Source organism: Vicugna pacos, chromosome 3 (assembly GCF_048564905.1).
Source record: "Vicugna pacos chromosome 3, VicPac4, whole genome shotgun sequence".
NCBI lineage: Eukaryota > Metazoa > Chordata > Mammalia > Artiodactyla > Camelidae > Vicugna > Vicugna pacos.
Genome location: NC_132989.1, coordinates 65,054,684 through 65,068,771, shown reverse-complemented (window position 1 = coordinate 65,068,771; position 14,088 = coordinate 65,054,684). Strand labels below are relative to the sequence as shown.

Below are 14,088 nucleotides of genomic sequence, written 5' to 3'. Positions count from 1 at the left end.
GACTTTTCATATGAGGGGGTTAAAAGTAAAAAATGTAAGATCCATTCATACGAAACAGACTTGCCAAGTTCACAGTGGATCACACAGCAGTAACCTGTTGAGTCAATACAAGTACTCTCATTTTAAGGTTTTCTCTTTTTATTTCTAGGCACTCAAAAGATCAATGACTAACATTAATAAACACCTTCTCTACTGGCTTTATATTAACACATAAAGAACTCTTTGCTTTCAGAATGCCCATTACATTGATTATCCAGCATTGACTACGTTATTTGGATATTCCTCTAATATCAATAAATGGAGTTAGGCAGAGTATGAATAAATGAATGACTGAGAGTGATATTATCACTTGAGAGGGAGATAAATTCCCCTATTCTCAATCTGACATTTACTTGGCCAAGATCTCTGTGTGTATGTGATCAAATTGTACAGAGAGAACTTACATCATCCTTGCTCTGCAGAATTTACTGACAGAGAATGAAAGGCGATTATTCATCATCTAGAGATCTCTCCCTTACTGTGTCCATTTAGACCACAAACTATCTGGTGGGAATAGTGAACTTTCTATTAGCATTTATTTTTATTTCTTGCATTGTCAGAGTTTCAGACAAGCTCTTGCAGGTAGCAGTTTTTGTTTTTGTTTTTGTTTTTAACATGTATAATCTATAAACATTATCCTCTGAACTCCTAAATTTCTTTCTTAAAATATTTAGACTTGGTAAACTTAGTTCTTGTTACCCAGTGCATTTAGGACCCAAGATTTCATACACAAAAGACTTGGCCACACAGCTTTTTGTTAATCTTGTTGTTAAGGCTGGATTCTGTGTGAATATATATTTACATCTAACTGAAGCTTTTAATCTTCTTGTATCTATAAACATCCAGAACAGTAAATAACCCATGGTAAATTGCCTTTTGACGTAATTTTGTTCTAATATGTCTTTTCATTATAGCACAGTTATTGGATAATGCTCTAAGTGTCAGAAACCTCCCAACTGAATCAGATACATTGGGCTAAATCTCATATCTGCGCCGATACCTCTAAAATTGTGAAAAGAACTATAATTTAGTAATGAATATTAAGGAATTGAAAGCCACTTAACTTAAACTCATTTTTAAGGAGGCAATAAAGTCTTATAATTTATACCATAATTGGGGTTGATGGGAAGGATGTTTCTTCTCCATTAAAAAAGCAATATTTTATTATTGAAGTTCGTCATCTAAATAATTCTTCAGGAGGGAAGATAGGATTTCCTAGAACATATGATGAATATAAATTAGGAGATTTTTAGATCATAGAATTCTCACCCCTTCCCTTCTCAGGAACCCTATCCTTGAGGAAAAACTACGAGATATCTTTGTGCTGTCTTCATCTTCCTGATGGATCCAATCTGTTTGAAGTTAAATTTCAATCTTTAGCAATAAAGAGCACTTTTTTGTTAAAGAGCATAATGTCTTCATAATCTCTAATTGCAGTTTTCAAAATGACTTACACACAACTGAGGCCACAGGACTACACCGACATCTGTATCATTTCTGATGCATGTCCATATTGAGATGTGTGTTACTAATGCCTTTGACCACTAACACACTGTTAGATACACATAATTTTGTCAGTTAAGAAGCATGATTTCATTCCACTTAGAGTTCATCATATTGAGAGTTCCTTGTGCATTAATGATAATTTCTGTTCTTACTACCAACACATTGTCTAGCGAGCTAGTAGAGACTGAAGATAGGGAAAAGAAGGGGAGGAGAGGTATAGATTGCTGTGAGAGTGAAAGGACATTTGCTTTTGCATGCGAAGGTGTTAAATTGTAGTCAATGTATTCTTACTCATTAAAAGTTGAAGGGCTTAAAATGAAAGACATTCTGTAGATTAATACTTTAGAAGGGTTAGGTGAAGAGGAGCCAACTTTCTCCTTAGGATATAGTTGAGAGGTAATGTTTCACTGCAAAGCGACTGCAGCTGGATTTGTCATTATGATGAAAGCTTTTGGTTCGGATACTGAAAGAAAGAGGGTCCTTCGAGTGTTGCACATCCCCCTGCTCCAGTCCACTGAAGTACTTTAAAATTTTTTCACCTCCCTTTTGAGTTTTATTTTCATTTCCTCTAAGATAACGTGGCAATTATCTTAATCATTTTTTGTCTTCTGACCAGTAGACGTGAATCTGTGGTTCAACATTGGTCCAGTCGTTTAAACCTGCATTGCTGAGTCTAGTCTCCTCCTGCCCTTGATTCCTGCCTTCCAAACTTACCTTATTTTATCATTTATTTTGTTCATGTTAAACACTAAGTTACAAATACTTTAAAATGAATGCAATGTTTTTAGCACAGAAAAATATTACTCATGTCTGGAATCTAAAAAAAAAGAAAAAAGAACACATTAATGAGCTTATTTACAAAACAGAAACAGCCTCACAGACATAGAAAACAAACTTATGGTTAGCAGGGGGAAAGGAGGTAGGAAGGGATAACTTGAGTTTGAGATCTGCAAATATTAACTATTACATATAAAATAGATAAAAAATGAAATTTTTCTGTATAGTACAAGGAAACTATATTCAATATCTTGTAGTAACCTATAATGAAAAAGAATATGAAAATGAATATATATATGTATATGTATGACTGAAACATGCTGTACATCAGAAATTGACACAACATTGTAAACTGACTATACTTCAGTAAAAAATGAGCATTATAAATCCCTGTCTTTGTTATAAAACATTATTAAAATTGTATACTTTTATGTATAGAAAGTCATTCTAATTATTTCACATTTTGAAGATATAACTAAACCCCTCCAAGGGTTCTTATTCATTGACATATTTAATGGACTCAGTTTGTTAATTTGGTATTTTTTCTTTTCTCTAGTCAAAGTGGAAAAAAGCCCACCTGTTAAGGGCTCACTCTCTGGAAAAGTCAACCTACCGTGTCATTTTTCAACCATGCCTACCTTACCACCCAGTTACAACACCAACAGTGAATTTCTCCGAATCAAATGGTCTAAGATTGAATTGGACAAGAATGGAAAAGATTTAAAGGAGACTACTGTTCTCGTGGCCCAAAATGGGAATATCAAGATTGGTCAGGGCTACAAAGGGAGAGTGTCAGTACCTACACATCCCGAGGACGTGGGCGATGCCTCCCTCACCATGGTCAAACTGCTCGCCAGTGACGCGGGCCTCTACCGTTGTGATGTCATGTATGGGATTGAAGACACACAAGACACAGTGTCACTGACCGTGGATGGTAAGGCTTGGGGAATTGTAAGAAGGTAGTATAGCGGGATACTTGGTTCAGAAGTGTGGTGGAACAACATTCAAAAGTAGTCATTAATCAGGGTGTGGACAAGTGGGGAAAAACATCATTCAAGCCAGCAGTCCATGTCTTTCACCAAAAATGAACTGTTATTTGTTTGGGGATCAAAGAATGTGACTTTTTATACTGGATATAATGAATACCTCAAGACATGGTATTTTAGCTCAAGAATCATTACTTCATTATTGAGAACAATGATTATTTTTTAAGACTGTAAAGACTGATCTACATTTTGTTTTAATTCTTACATATGTGTGTGTATGTGTATACATGCACACAAACACACACACACACAAACTCTTTCCTCCTTTTTCCCACTCCCTTAAAATGATTATTAAAATCTTTGAATTTGCTTTTGTGAAATATAAATTACATATTAACTTACATTGAATAAATAAGGCACTTAATAAGTACCATGGTACATATCATAGTGCTTTAAAAAGGCTAGGACTCAATAAACATTTAAATTGAATCAAAACAAGTACTCAGTGAATTTTTTTTAAGGTCAATACACTAGTTGTTATCCATTAAGACTTGCAATGAGACATTTTAGTTTTAGCCCCCTTTCAGTGGTGGTTTATATGTCATTTGAATTTAAGTTAGGAGACAAAGCAAAGAAAAATTGCTTTAATTGGGTACACACATCATGCTGTAGCTCTTGGAAGCAGAATATTTTGGCAGGTTATTAAGCAAAATTCTAATACCCAGACATGATGGAACAGATTTTTCTTCCAACCCTCCATTTCCCTATAAAATATTTACCTTTCAGAAATATATACAAATGGTTTTATTAAAACTCTTTCTTGTGTAGCCAAAAGGAAATACTTAGAATTTCAGATGTGACAAATTCATTTTCCGAACATCCTTTTGCATTCAGATTCTATTGCTGTCTCCTATAAATCTACTTTTGTATTTTCCAGGCATCCACTAAGTATCCTGGTATCATTGCTTTTTTAACCTTTTTATCATTTATTTTGGTTAGCCTAGGATTGTTTTGTTCTACTGATCTCTCTCTCTTTCTCTTTTTTGTGTAGTGTAGGATACACTGTATATAATATATATATAATATATATAGGGTTAGATGCACACTGTATATAAATTTATATATATGTCTTTAAAATCCCAAAAGGAGTTCAACAGCTCTTACAATTTTCATCATCACAGAATTAGCAGTGGATTTGCCCCTTGCCCCTCTGAAACAATGGAAATCCTCACTTAATCCCCTTAGCCCCATGACGTCTTCAAATTATCCCAACAATTGCAGATACTTATACAGCCTGATATTCCCTGCCTTGGTCATGGAGTCCCCCTTGTGCCCCCTTACTGCCAATCTTCAGTGCACACAGAAGATTTTTAATTACCAAGAAGGCTGTTTGAAGCTTTGATCAACATAAGACTAATTTGAAACCATTCAAAGTCTTGCTTAAGCCTTAGAGATCATTATAAGCTATCTCTCATACTTATTAGATAGCACCATATATACTTCCTGGTAATTTTAGCGTCATTCTATAAAGGTACATATTTTCTAAACCGCATTTGATCAGTAATGGGAAAATGAATGTTAATTGTCAGTGCATCTAATTGGTACCTGTGCAGGTCTTTTTACACTGATAGAGGTGCTTATCTCTGACATTACTAGTCTGCTGCCCCATAGACACTTCATTGGCACATACCTGTCTTGGAAGAAAGAGACCATCTAAGGATGGGCATTTGGGAGACAGTCTTATAACTAGAAGGCAGGCTGTGAGTGAGAGACTGTTGTCAACTCCAGAAAAGTACCAGGAATAAAAGGAGAGTGGAAAATATTTTAGAAACCAAAATTAATTCTGCACAACAAAAAAGTAATCTTAAATGATATGACTCCTAATAATATCTCATCTGTAAGACCCAGTTGCCCCAATTTATATTTTCCAGTGACTTCCCAGGCACATTAGCTTGACTCACTTTGCTGTCTCATGGAAATGAGTCACCATATTTACTCCAGTTAAAAATGGAGATGCTCTTGCTGAAGTGGGAGGAGAGAACCAACGCTGCACCCCCTCGGCTGCTGAGGAACAAGCCTTTGAGTGTTCCTTGAGCCCTGGAACACAGTTAAGAACCACTAGTTTATGCAACTCCTAAAATACAACAAAGTGGAATTTGAGGCACATGCCAGGATGCCTGGCTTCTACCCAGGAGAGTCTGGAGTACTTTATTTCAGGCCTTCTTTGGGATACAAATCATACATTTTACCTTTCATAGCGGACACCCTAAGTTATGCTGATCAGTTAGTGAATACGATAAACATTTATCATAGTAGCCTATCCAACATCTTTAAATTCTATACGTAATTTGACCTTCACATCAATCAAATAACATGAGCAATATTAGTTACACTTTATGAGGGAGGAAATTAAGGCTTATATATGATTAAGGAGCAAATTAAAGATTGGAACAAGCTTTCCCACTCATACATAGCCCAGTGTCTTTTCCATTTTAGTCTATTGTCTCTGGAAATAAGTATCTCAATGTTGTATGTTTGAAGGAAGTGGTGTTAGTGAAGCAGTTTTGTGTGCTTCTATTGAGTTGGCCCTGAGTGAAAACATGAAGGAGGACAAGTTGATCTTGCGGCCCCCTTAACTCTTTTTGCATCTCCTCCAGCACCTACTCCCTTTAGTGGTCCAGTGTTCTCATGATAGCCTGAATACTACCTGTAATTAGGACAACCAGTCACCATTTGGGATTTAGTGGCTGAAACGTTTTTCTTCGATAGCTTTCATGGGAACAGAAAATTCCTGGCTGGGAAACGCTAATGGAGCAGAATAGGACACCTGGCTGAAGGGCAATTCTGGGGCTCCTGAGATCACCATAATTTTGCATAATGCTACATAAAGTAAAAATAAAGAGTTATCATGATGTTATTTCCACCTTAGCAAGTAATCTGACATATCACTCCAATGAGAAACTTCACAGTTTGGTGGAAGACTTGAACATGCCTGTAAATGTTTGCTGCTTTCTTTGCAGGGGTTGTGTTTCACTACAGGGCGGCGACCAGCAGGTATACTCTGAATTTTGAGACTGCACAGAAGGCTTGCTTGGATATTGGGGCTGTCATAGCAACCCCAGAGCAGCTCAACGCTGCCTATGAAGATGGATTTGAGCAATGCGATGCAGGCTGGCTGTCTGATCAGACCGTCAGGTGAGAGGTCTGGGGGCCACCAGCTGTAATTCATTAATTTGGGAGTGAGAGTAAAGTGCTACTTCCTAGTCCTTTATTTCCCCAGATATCCCATCCGGACTCCCCGAGAAGGCTGTTACGGAGACATGATGGGCAAGGAAGGAGTTAGGACCTACGGATTCCGTGCTCCTCATGAAACTTATGATGTGTATTGTTACGTGGACCATCTGGATGGTAAGATGTTTAAATTTCTGTAGCTTCACTTGAACTTAGAGAGTTGAGGACAAGACTGGGAGCATGTTGGAGTAGAGCAAGTCTTCATGCTTGTTTGGATTCCAAACAGCAACATTTGGTTTAAATGACCGTATGATTCTGTGGTGAAATAAGCTTAAATTAAAGTGGGAAGAGAAGGAGGGCTGTGTAAATGGTTATGGAGGTTTGAAATGTCTTTAGTTAATGGCAGGTTTGCATTCAGTCATGCTGCTATTGGAGTGTTTCCAATACACTTTTAGAGCATTAAGAATAGAAACCTGTAAGGGTGGTACCTATTCTTGTAAGAACTTCAGGTAAAAACCAGTAGTAACAAACCACTGGGAATCTAAGTGCTGATAAACATCCCAAAGTGCAACTAAATAACGCAAACTAGCCCAGGAAGGATTTTCACATTTTTCTTTTCCTCTTGTTCACTTCGCTGCACTAACATTTAGAGCAATCACTCATTCATTCAATGAATGAACTCATTTTAAAAAAGCCCTACTATGTGATAGGTACTCTGCTCATTGTTAGAACTATGAAGCCAGTTGAGATATAAGACTTACATTAGAGATGCTTAGAGTCTGATTGATTCTGGGCTATCATTTCTCACTCAGCACGTGTTAGAGACTCTTAGAGTCAAGTTTGAGTTCTATTAAGGAGACGTTCTCTAAGGGCACAATACAGTTTTATTATAAGGCACATGAAGTAGAGGTTTCTATGACTCTTGAAATGGAATTTCATGTGTGTCAACAGGTATCTTAGAAGCCTAATTAAATAAATAGAAATACTGCATTGAGTTATGCTTTTAATTTTGGCTGGGTACACATAAAAAGAATGATCTCAATTTTGTTACATGTGAAATGAGGAGGTTTAACTAGATAATTTCCATAGTCCCTTTCACCATTAAAATTCAGTGATTCTGTGAATTGAATAAACAACCTCACAGACTGAAAACTAGAAAATAAGCAGCTTCTATTTGCCTAATGCTTTGACTCAATTTGAATAGGAAGACCTGCTCCCAAGAAGGCTGCTTGGGTGTGGTTCTCTAGCATCTTAACATTTTTATTGTAACTATCATTTAAGACAAAAATGTGTTTCCTAAGCCAGAAATTCATATACTAACAATTTTCGTTTTTTACAGGGATAAAGGGAAATTACATGTAAAATCCAAGCCATGAGACAGAGAGAAACAAACAAATGGATAGATAGATAGATCAATCTCTTTTATAGCTAGCTAGCTAGCTAGCTAGCTAGTCTCCTTCCTTTAAGTTTAATTTCAAGTTTATTTTAAGTTTAATTAACTTTTTTCATGGAATAGGAGGTGGTTGGTAGAGAAATCTGAGTCCAGGAAATAAATTTGATTATTGCTATTTCAGTAAGATGGAAATTCAGAAAGGTGAAATTTGTTTTATCATTGTTGTTTTAGTTTAGACTAATATCTATTAGAGTGATAGTTATTAAAATTTCAGGTATGCTGGTAATACTAGAATTAAACTAGAGGTAGTTTTTGAAAAAGTGTACGTAAGTTCTAATTACCTAAAAGATCTTTACCAAATATAATTGAAATGGTGACTTTCAGGTACAAATCCGTGGTCTGATCCTAATATGAATAAGTGTCACAAGTGAGCCTCCTTGATGAAAAGACAGGCTTATATACTCACAATGTCACTAGAAGGAGTGTCTATGGGCTCCTGTGTGTATCTTCTCTTCAGTCTTATCCCGTTAGAGTTACTGAAACCCCACTCCCTAAAGCTACAGAATCTCTGCCTTCTTTGAAGCCAGAGGACTTTCTATTTCTGCAGAAGTCCCAGAGATTCCATGCCCTCGATAAATACAGTGTGAGATAGTTTTGACAGGTCTTGGTGGTAGAAGGCCTGCCAGGAATCACTGGCCACATTGTACCCATTGAGAGATTGCTCCCCCACAGTCTGCTCAGAGTAACATAACTAGTATTTGGGGAAAGTTGGGCTGTCAGAAGGGTAATTGAGGATGTGCACATAGACCACGATGAAATGGATTTACTAGTTGTATAAGAGTTCTTCTCCATCTCCATAAACATCACCATTTCTAGGGCAATGGTTATTGGTAAAACCAATCTCTGTATCAATGTAACTCAACTGTATTTTATACAGTTATATATTTACTTGGGATAAATGTTCCACATATTTGATGACTGAAAACTTGTAATATGTAATATAACATCATTTTAGTTGTGGTATTAACACCAAAGTAAAAAAAAATTAACATTTTTGTCACATAAAAGTTAGAAGAGAAAGATAAAAGAATCAGTATAAGTATGAATTCAAGCACTGGCTGAAATTTGTGTCAGCAGAGTAACAAGGCTTTAATTTGTTTCATAGAAGGAACTTGACAATTTACAATGACATTGTTCTGGAAATATTTCCCTCTTTGTTTGTTGTCTCTTGGAATAATTAGCAAATTTTTGGAACCTGGTCTTTTCTTTCTTGACTTGAAATTGGACTTGGTGGGAGGTGGTGGGGTTAAAGAGACCTTTTGTGACTGATGATGTAGGAGGAAGATCACAAGATGATTCTTGTAAGGTCTTTTTCTCTGCTTTACTGAAGTGTATGTTCTCCCTTTGAAGTAAAGACCACTGGCTAAACTGTGATTTGATAAAAATTCTTGTGGAAAGTTGACTTTGTAAAATTACATCTGATACTTTAGTTGCCACGTTGATAAAAGATCATTTGAAAGTGAGCCAAAGTTCCTTTTAAGAGATATTTATTGCTATATTCATGGGTATAATAATTCCCACCTATAATTCATTGTATTTTTGACAGCCAATTGTGTATGTGAGAGGTGGTGGGGGCCAGTCAAAATCAGAGATATTAATGTACTCAGAATGCCTGTAATGGAATGTGTACTCAGTTATAAACCAACTGCAATTACTATAGATCAGAAGTAATATTATTCCAGATGGTCTAGTGAAAAAATCAATTAAGTATAAAATGAAACCTAGTTCAAAAAGACAATTAATTTTGTCTTAATTTAGTTATTTATTATGAAAGATATTTAGTTGACAGAATGTCAACCATCTGTTTTTTTCTCCTCTCTTATTTTACAATGTCATTTTTATATTTCTTTATAAAATTCAAATAATTATACTAAACTAAATCCAGCCAGTTTGAGGGGGAGAAAAACCAATCTGGTTCTTATTCTAAGGTGGTAATTATAATACAGTTATGCATATACATACGATATTCAATTCTATTTGTAAAAATAACCTAGTAAGTTTAAGAGTGTTAGCACTAGCTTATATCCACTAGCAAGCAATTTCATTATTAGCTTGAGTCCTTGGAAATGGTGACTTGTTAGCCATGATTCAGTAACAGAACACTCTTACTAAGAAATTAATGGAATTAAGATTCTAAAGTAGGAATATAGAAGTTAAGATCCATAAAATTATCCTTTTTAGTAAATTGAATCTGTGTTTTCTGCTAAGGTCAATTTGGAAACCATTGAGAGGGTTTGCAATAGAGTTGAGATGATTAAATAGTTCAGAAAATTGGGTAAAGGATCAGAGTAGTTTGGGAGTGGTAAAGACAACGCCCAGGGAGGATTCTTGGTTAGTAGGTAAGTAACTCATAATTAAGACTAGGAAGGACCTCAGTTGAGTCCCAGCTTTGTCACTCATTAGTTGTGAGATCCTGAACAAGGTTTTACCTCTCTAAGCTTCAGTTTCTTCTTGTGTGAAATGGGGACAATCAGGATACTTATCTTTTAATCATGGTATGGAAATAAAATGAGTTAAGGTCTAAAGCTTTTATCACACCATATAGCACAAAGTGAGTGAGTGCTCACTAAATAATAGTTGTTATTACAGCTTCTGGTATATGAAGGTTCCTTTATTTCTACTGAATTCAAAAAAATGAAGGTGAGATAAAATTGCAACTCTGTGAATTAGGTTCAATGTAAGGAATTTTTTTTTCTGACAATAATTATTGTTAAATGTAGAAAGAATCCTGACAGACTATAAAATGTCATCTCTGAAAGTTTTTTCGACTAGAATAGATCTGAGATGTTACGAGTGCAATGCTTCGTCGAAGTCTGGGACATGAAATACAGAAATAACTGAAAATCGGTCACTTTATGAAGGCAGGTGACTTTTATGTCGAGGTATTTTGAATACGGTAAATTGCTTGAACATTTTTAAATAATTTTTAAAAATACCCTGGCAAAATAAGAATTCCCACACTCTCTCTCCTAAATTGTTTGAAATCAGCTTATTCTCTGATTAGAGCATTATCTTCTTGAACCATAATATTCAGGAGTTAATCTGCTGTCTGACCCCCCCACAGAAGGTCATGGGCATATAAATACATTCACTTTGCCACTGGGAGATTTAAATACTTGTGAAAGTGCTTTGTGAACTCATGAATTTCTGTGCTGAAAACTGGCAATTTCACAGGAAATATGTGTGTGTAGTTCTATCCATAGCAAAAAATTCCTAGATAAGATAGATACGAAAGTATTGAAAAGAATGGACTCCAATGTAAATATTTAAGCTTAAAAAAGCACTCAAATGTTTAAAAATATTTTCAATTATTTTTAATGAAATGAATAGGTTGATTGTTCATTTGGTTTCTTTTTGATAGCAGGTACTTAAAAGAAAATAGTTTCCTTTATACAAGGGTTTAATTCTCTCTGCAGATACATCAGAGGGTAGATGAAGTCAGACTGCTTTCTTTCATGGTTGACCCTCTTAGGTTCCTGCAAATGAGTCAATACTTCTAGTCTTGTCCCCAAATCTTACAAATGATTGATCCAGGAATTCCTAGCCCCTGACATGGGCAATCTTGGGAACCTACATCCTAACCTTCTATGGCCTGTATTTTCCATATAAACTTTCCATGTTGGCTTTTCCTTCACCTGAAACAACTACCACCCAATTATTCCAGTTCCCTGACTTTCACACAAGCTTCCCAGCACTTTGATGTATCTGTACTCTGGGCTCTCTCGTTCATCCCACATGCCCTTCCTAAGTCCTTGTTGGTCTCTCTCACCGTTACCATCTCGGATCTTTGAATGTATGGCTATAATCACCCTCCTGCAAATGTTTGCTTACTCCTCCATCTCCTACTAGACTATGGATTCTGGGAGAGAATGAACCATATGTATCCCCGCTATGTCCTTGGCACACAGTAGGTGCTCCACAGATGGAGGTGAATAAATGAGTGAATTAATAAATTAACCTTGAAACTGTACGTACCCACTCTACTCACATCGATTTTTTCTTGCCCTTTGTATAACTTCACATCTCTCCAGGCTTCATCACAATCCTCCTTCCAAATATTTCATTACTCCAATTTTATTATTAGTTTGTTTAATTTCATTTTTGCTCCTTTGTATGTAAATGAATCAAATGCTTTGTGGGATGAACAAAAGGACACCAAAAGAACAAAAATATGAAAAATGGAAGTAATAATTTTTGGTTTTATATGTCTAGCCCTGAACTCTCTTCTGAATTCCATACCCTCATTTCTAGTTTGTGAATCATTTTTGTGTCTCACCTCTGGGTTTCTGTCTCATTTCACAAATAACCCCCATGCCTTTAACAGTTCTTCAAGGGACCTGTTTTATGATCATCAAAGCATTTAAACACCATAGCCATATCACTCCCCTACTCAACACTGTGTAGTGAATTTACTGTTGCCTTCCTCCTCAAGCACAAACTCGGCCCATTCTGCAAAACCCTCAAACCTGGCTCGAGAGTAACCTACTCAACTGTGTTTACTTCTGTCCAGTATGACCCAGCAAACATACACCAGCCGTCCACAGGCTCCATGCTAGCTCCTTCCAGCAGCTGTGCTTTGTTCCTCTCAGAGAACACAAGACTGTCATCTTTCCAACATTCTGCTCTTCCCTGTGCCTGAAGACAGACTGCCTCCATGAGCCCATCTTTGGCTCTTCTAGCTCACACTGACTTCCTGATTCTGAACTCTCACTTTTCTTAGAGTTAGTTCCACATGTCTGGTGTTTAATTATCCCCTGGTTGATTGATATTCATCAGGTACAAATTATTACCTATTATTTTTATTTCTGAAAAATTTCTGTAAGCTCTTGGTAAAGATAAGGCCATGATCTTCTTCTATAACTCTCCCAACCACAGTGAAGAACCTATTCCAGTAATAGACACATAATAGTTACTCAAGAAATACTTGGTGGTAATTGCAGCATTTCTCCAAACTTTGTCTCTTTTAGAGACTACCTTCCACCACCCTACCATTTCTATAGTACTTGGGAAAAAAATGCCAAGCTTTGTCCACCAAATTTACTAAGGATACAGTTGTTTTACTTTTACTGATTGCCATGATACTAGTTTTTCTCTTTGAATGTCTCTTCTCACTCTTTTCTGTGGTGTCTCTTAGAAATAATTCTTTCCTACAGATACTCCTTTCTCCTTTCCAGCCTCTCACAATAATTCCTCCTTCTTGCCTTCCTAGCCAACTGTCCTCGTTGGTGTTGGTACCATTGTACCTATTCACAAATTACAGGTTAATTTTTCTACTGCTTTCTCATGCCAAAATCCAGGATAGCTCAGTCACCTCTATGACTTGTCTAATGACTTCATGTCATCCTTGTGTCTGACCTAGAACCAAAAATCACCTTTCCTTTTAATCTTATGAATTCCTTTAGATAGGAAAGCTAAAAATTTAGGTAAAAGCCTGAATGTCCTTAAACAGGTCTTAGAGCAGGGTTTAGTTCCAGCTTCTTTGGAGGCTTTGATTGGATCAAAATCAGATATCAGATCTGGAAATTGTGTGATTTCCTGCCTGTGGATTCTCAGATTGACTTTTAATTTTAATGGAATTTACAGAATGTAATCTACAGAGTATTTCACTAATGGAAGTTATTTAAGAATTAGTGAAACAAAACATTGCCAAATCCCCAGTCATGAGACTAACTTGTGTTTCCTTCTAAGAGTTGTAAAAGTTTAAAGTTTTACTTTTCTTTTTATCTATTTTGAGTTAATTTTTGTGTATGGTATAAAGTAAGAGTCCAAATCCATTTTTTGGCATGTGGATATCCAGTTGTGCCAGCACCATTTGTTGAAAAGACTATTCTTTCCTTATTTAATGGCCTTGGCACCCTGTTGGAAATAAATTGCTTATAGATATAAGGATTTATTTCTGGACTCTATTCTATTGATCTGTATGTCTGTATGTCTATACTTATGTCAGTACCACATTGTTTTGATTATTTTTGCTTTGTAGTAAATTTTGAAATTGGAAAATTTGAGACCTCCAACTGTGTTCTTTTTCAAAATTGTTTTACTTATTCTGGGCCCCTTGAGTTCTCTTGTAATTTTCTAGAAAGAAGTCAGCTGAGA

The 14,088-nt window shown here is 36.1% G+C and overlaps 1 protein-coding gene across 3 annotated transcripts in view; it reads left to right on the top strand.

Annotated features, from left to right (window-relative positions):
* Positions 1-14,088, top strand: part of VCAN (versican) — a 106,588-nt gene that overhangs the window by 16,080 nt on the left and 76,420 nt on the right. For all 3 annotated transcript variants that reach the window (XM_072958432.1, XM_006197630.3, XM_006197631.4), the window contains exons 3-5: positions 2,879-3,256; positions 6,329-6,503; positions 6,589-6,716. In XM_072958432.1, the coding sequence (XP_072814533.1) occupies positions 2,879-3,256; positions 6,329-6,503; positions 6,589-6,716 (681 nt within the window). The remainder of the gene's footprint in view (positions 1-2,878; positions 3,257-6,328; positions 6,504-6,588; positions 6,717-14,088) is intronic.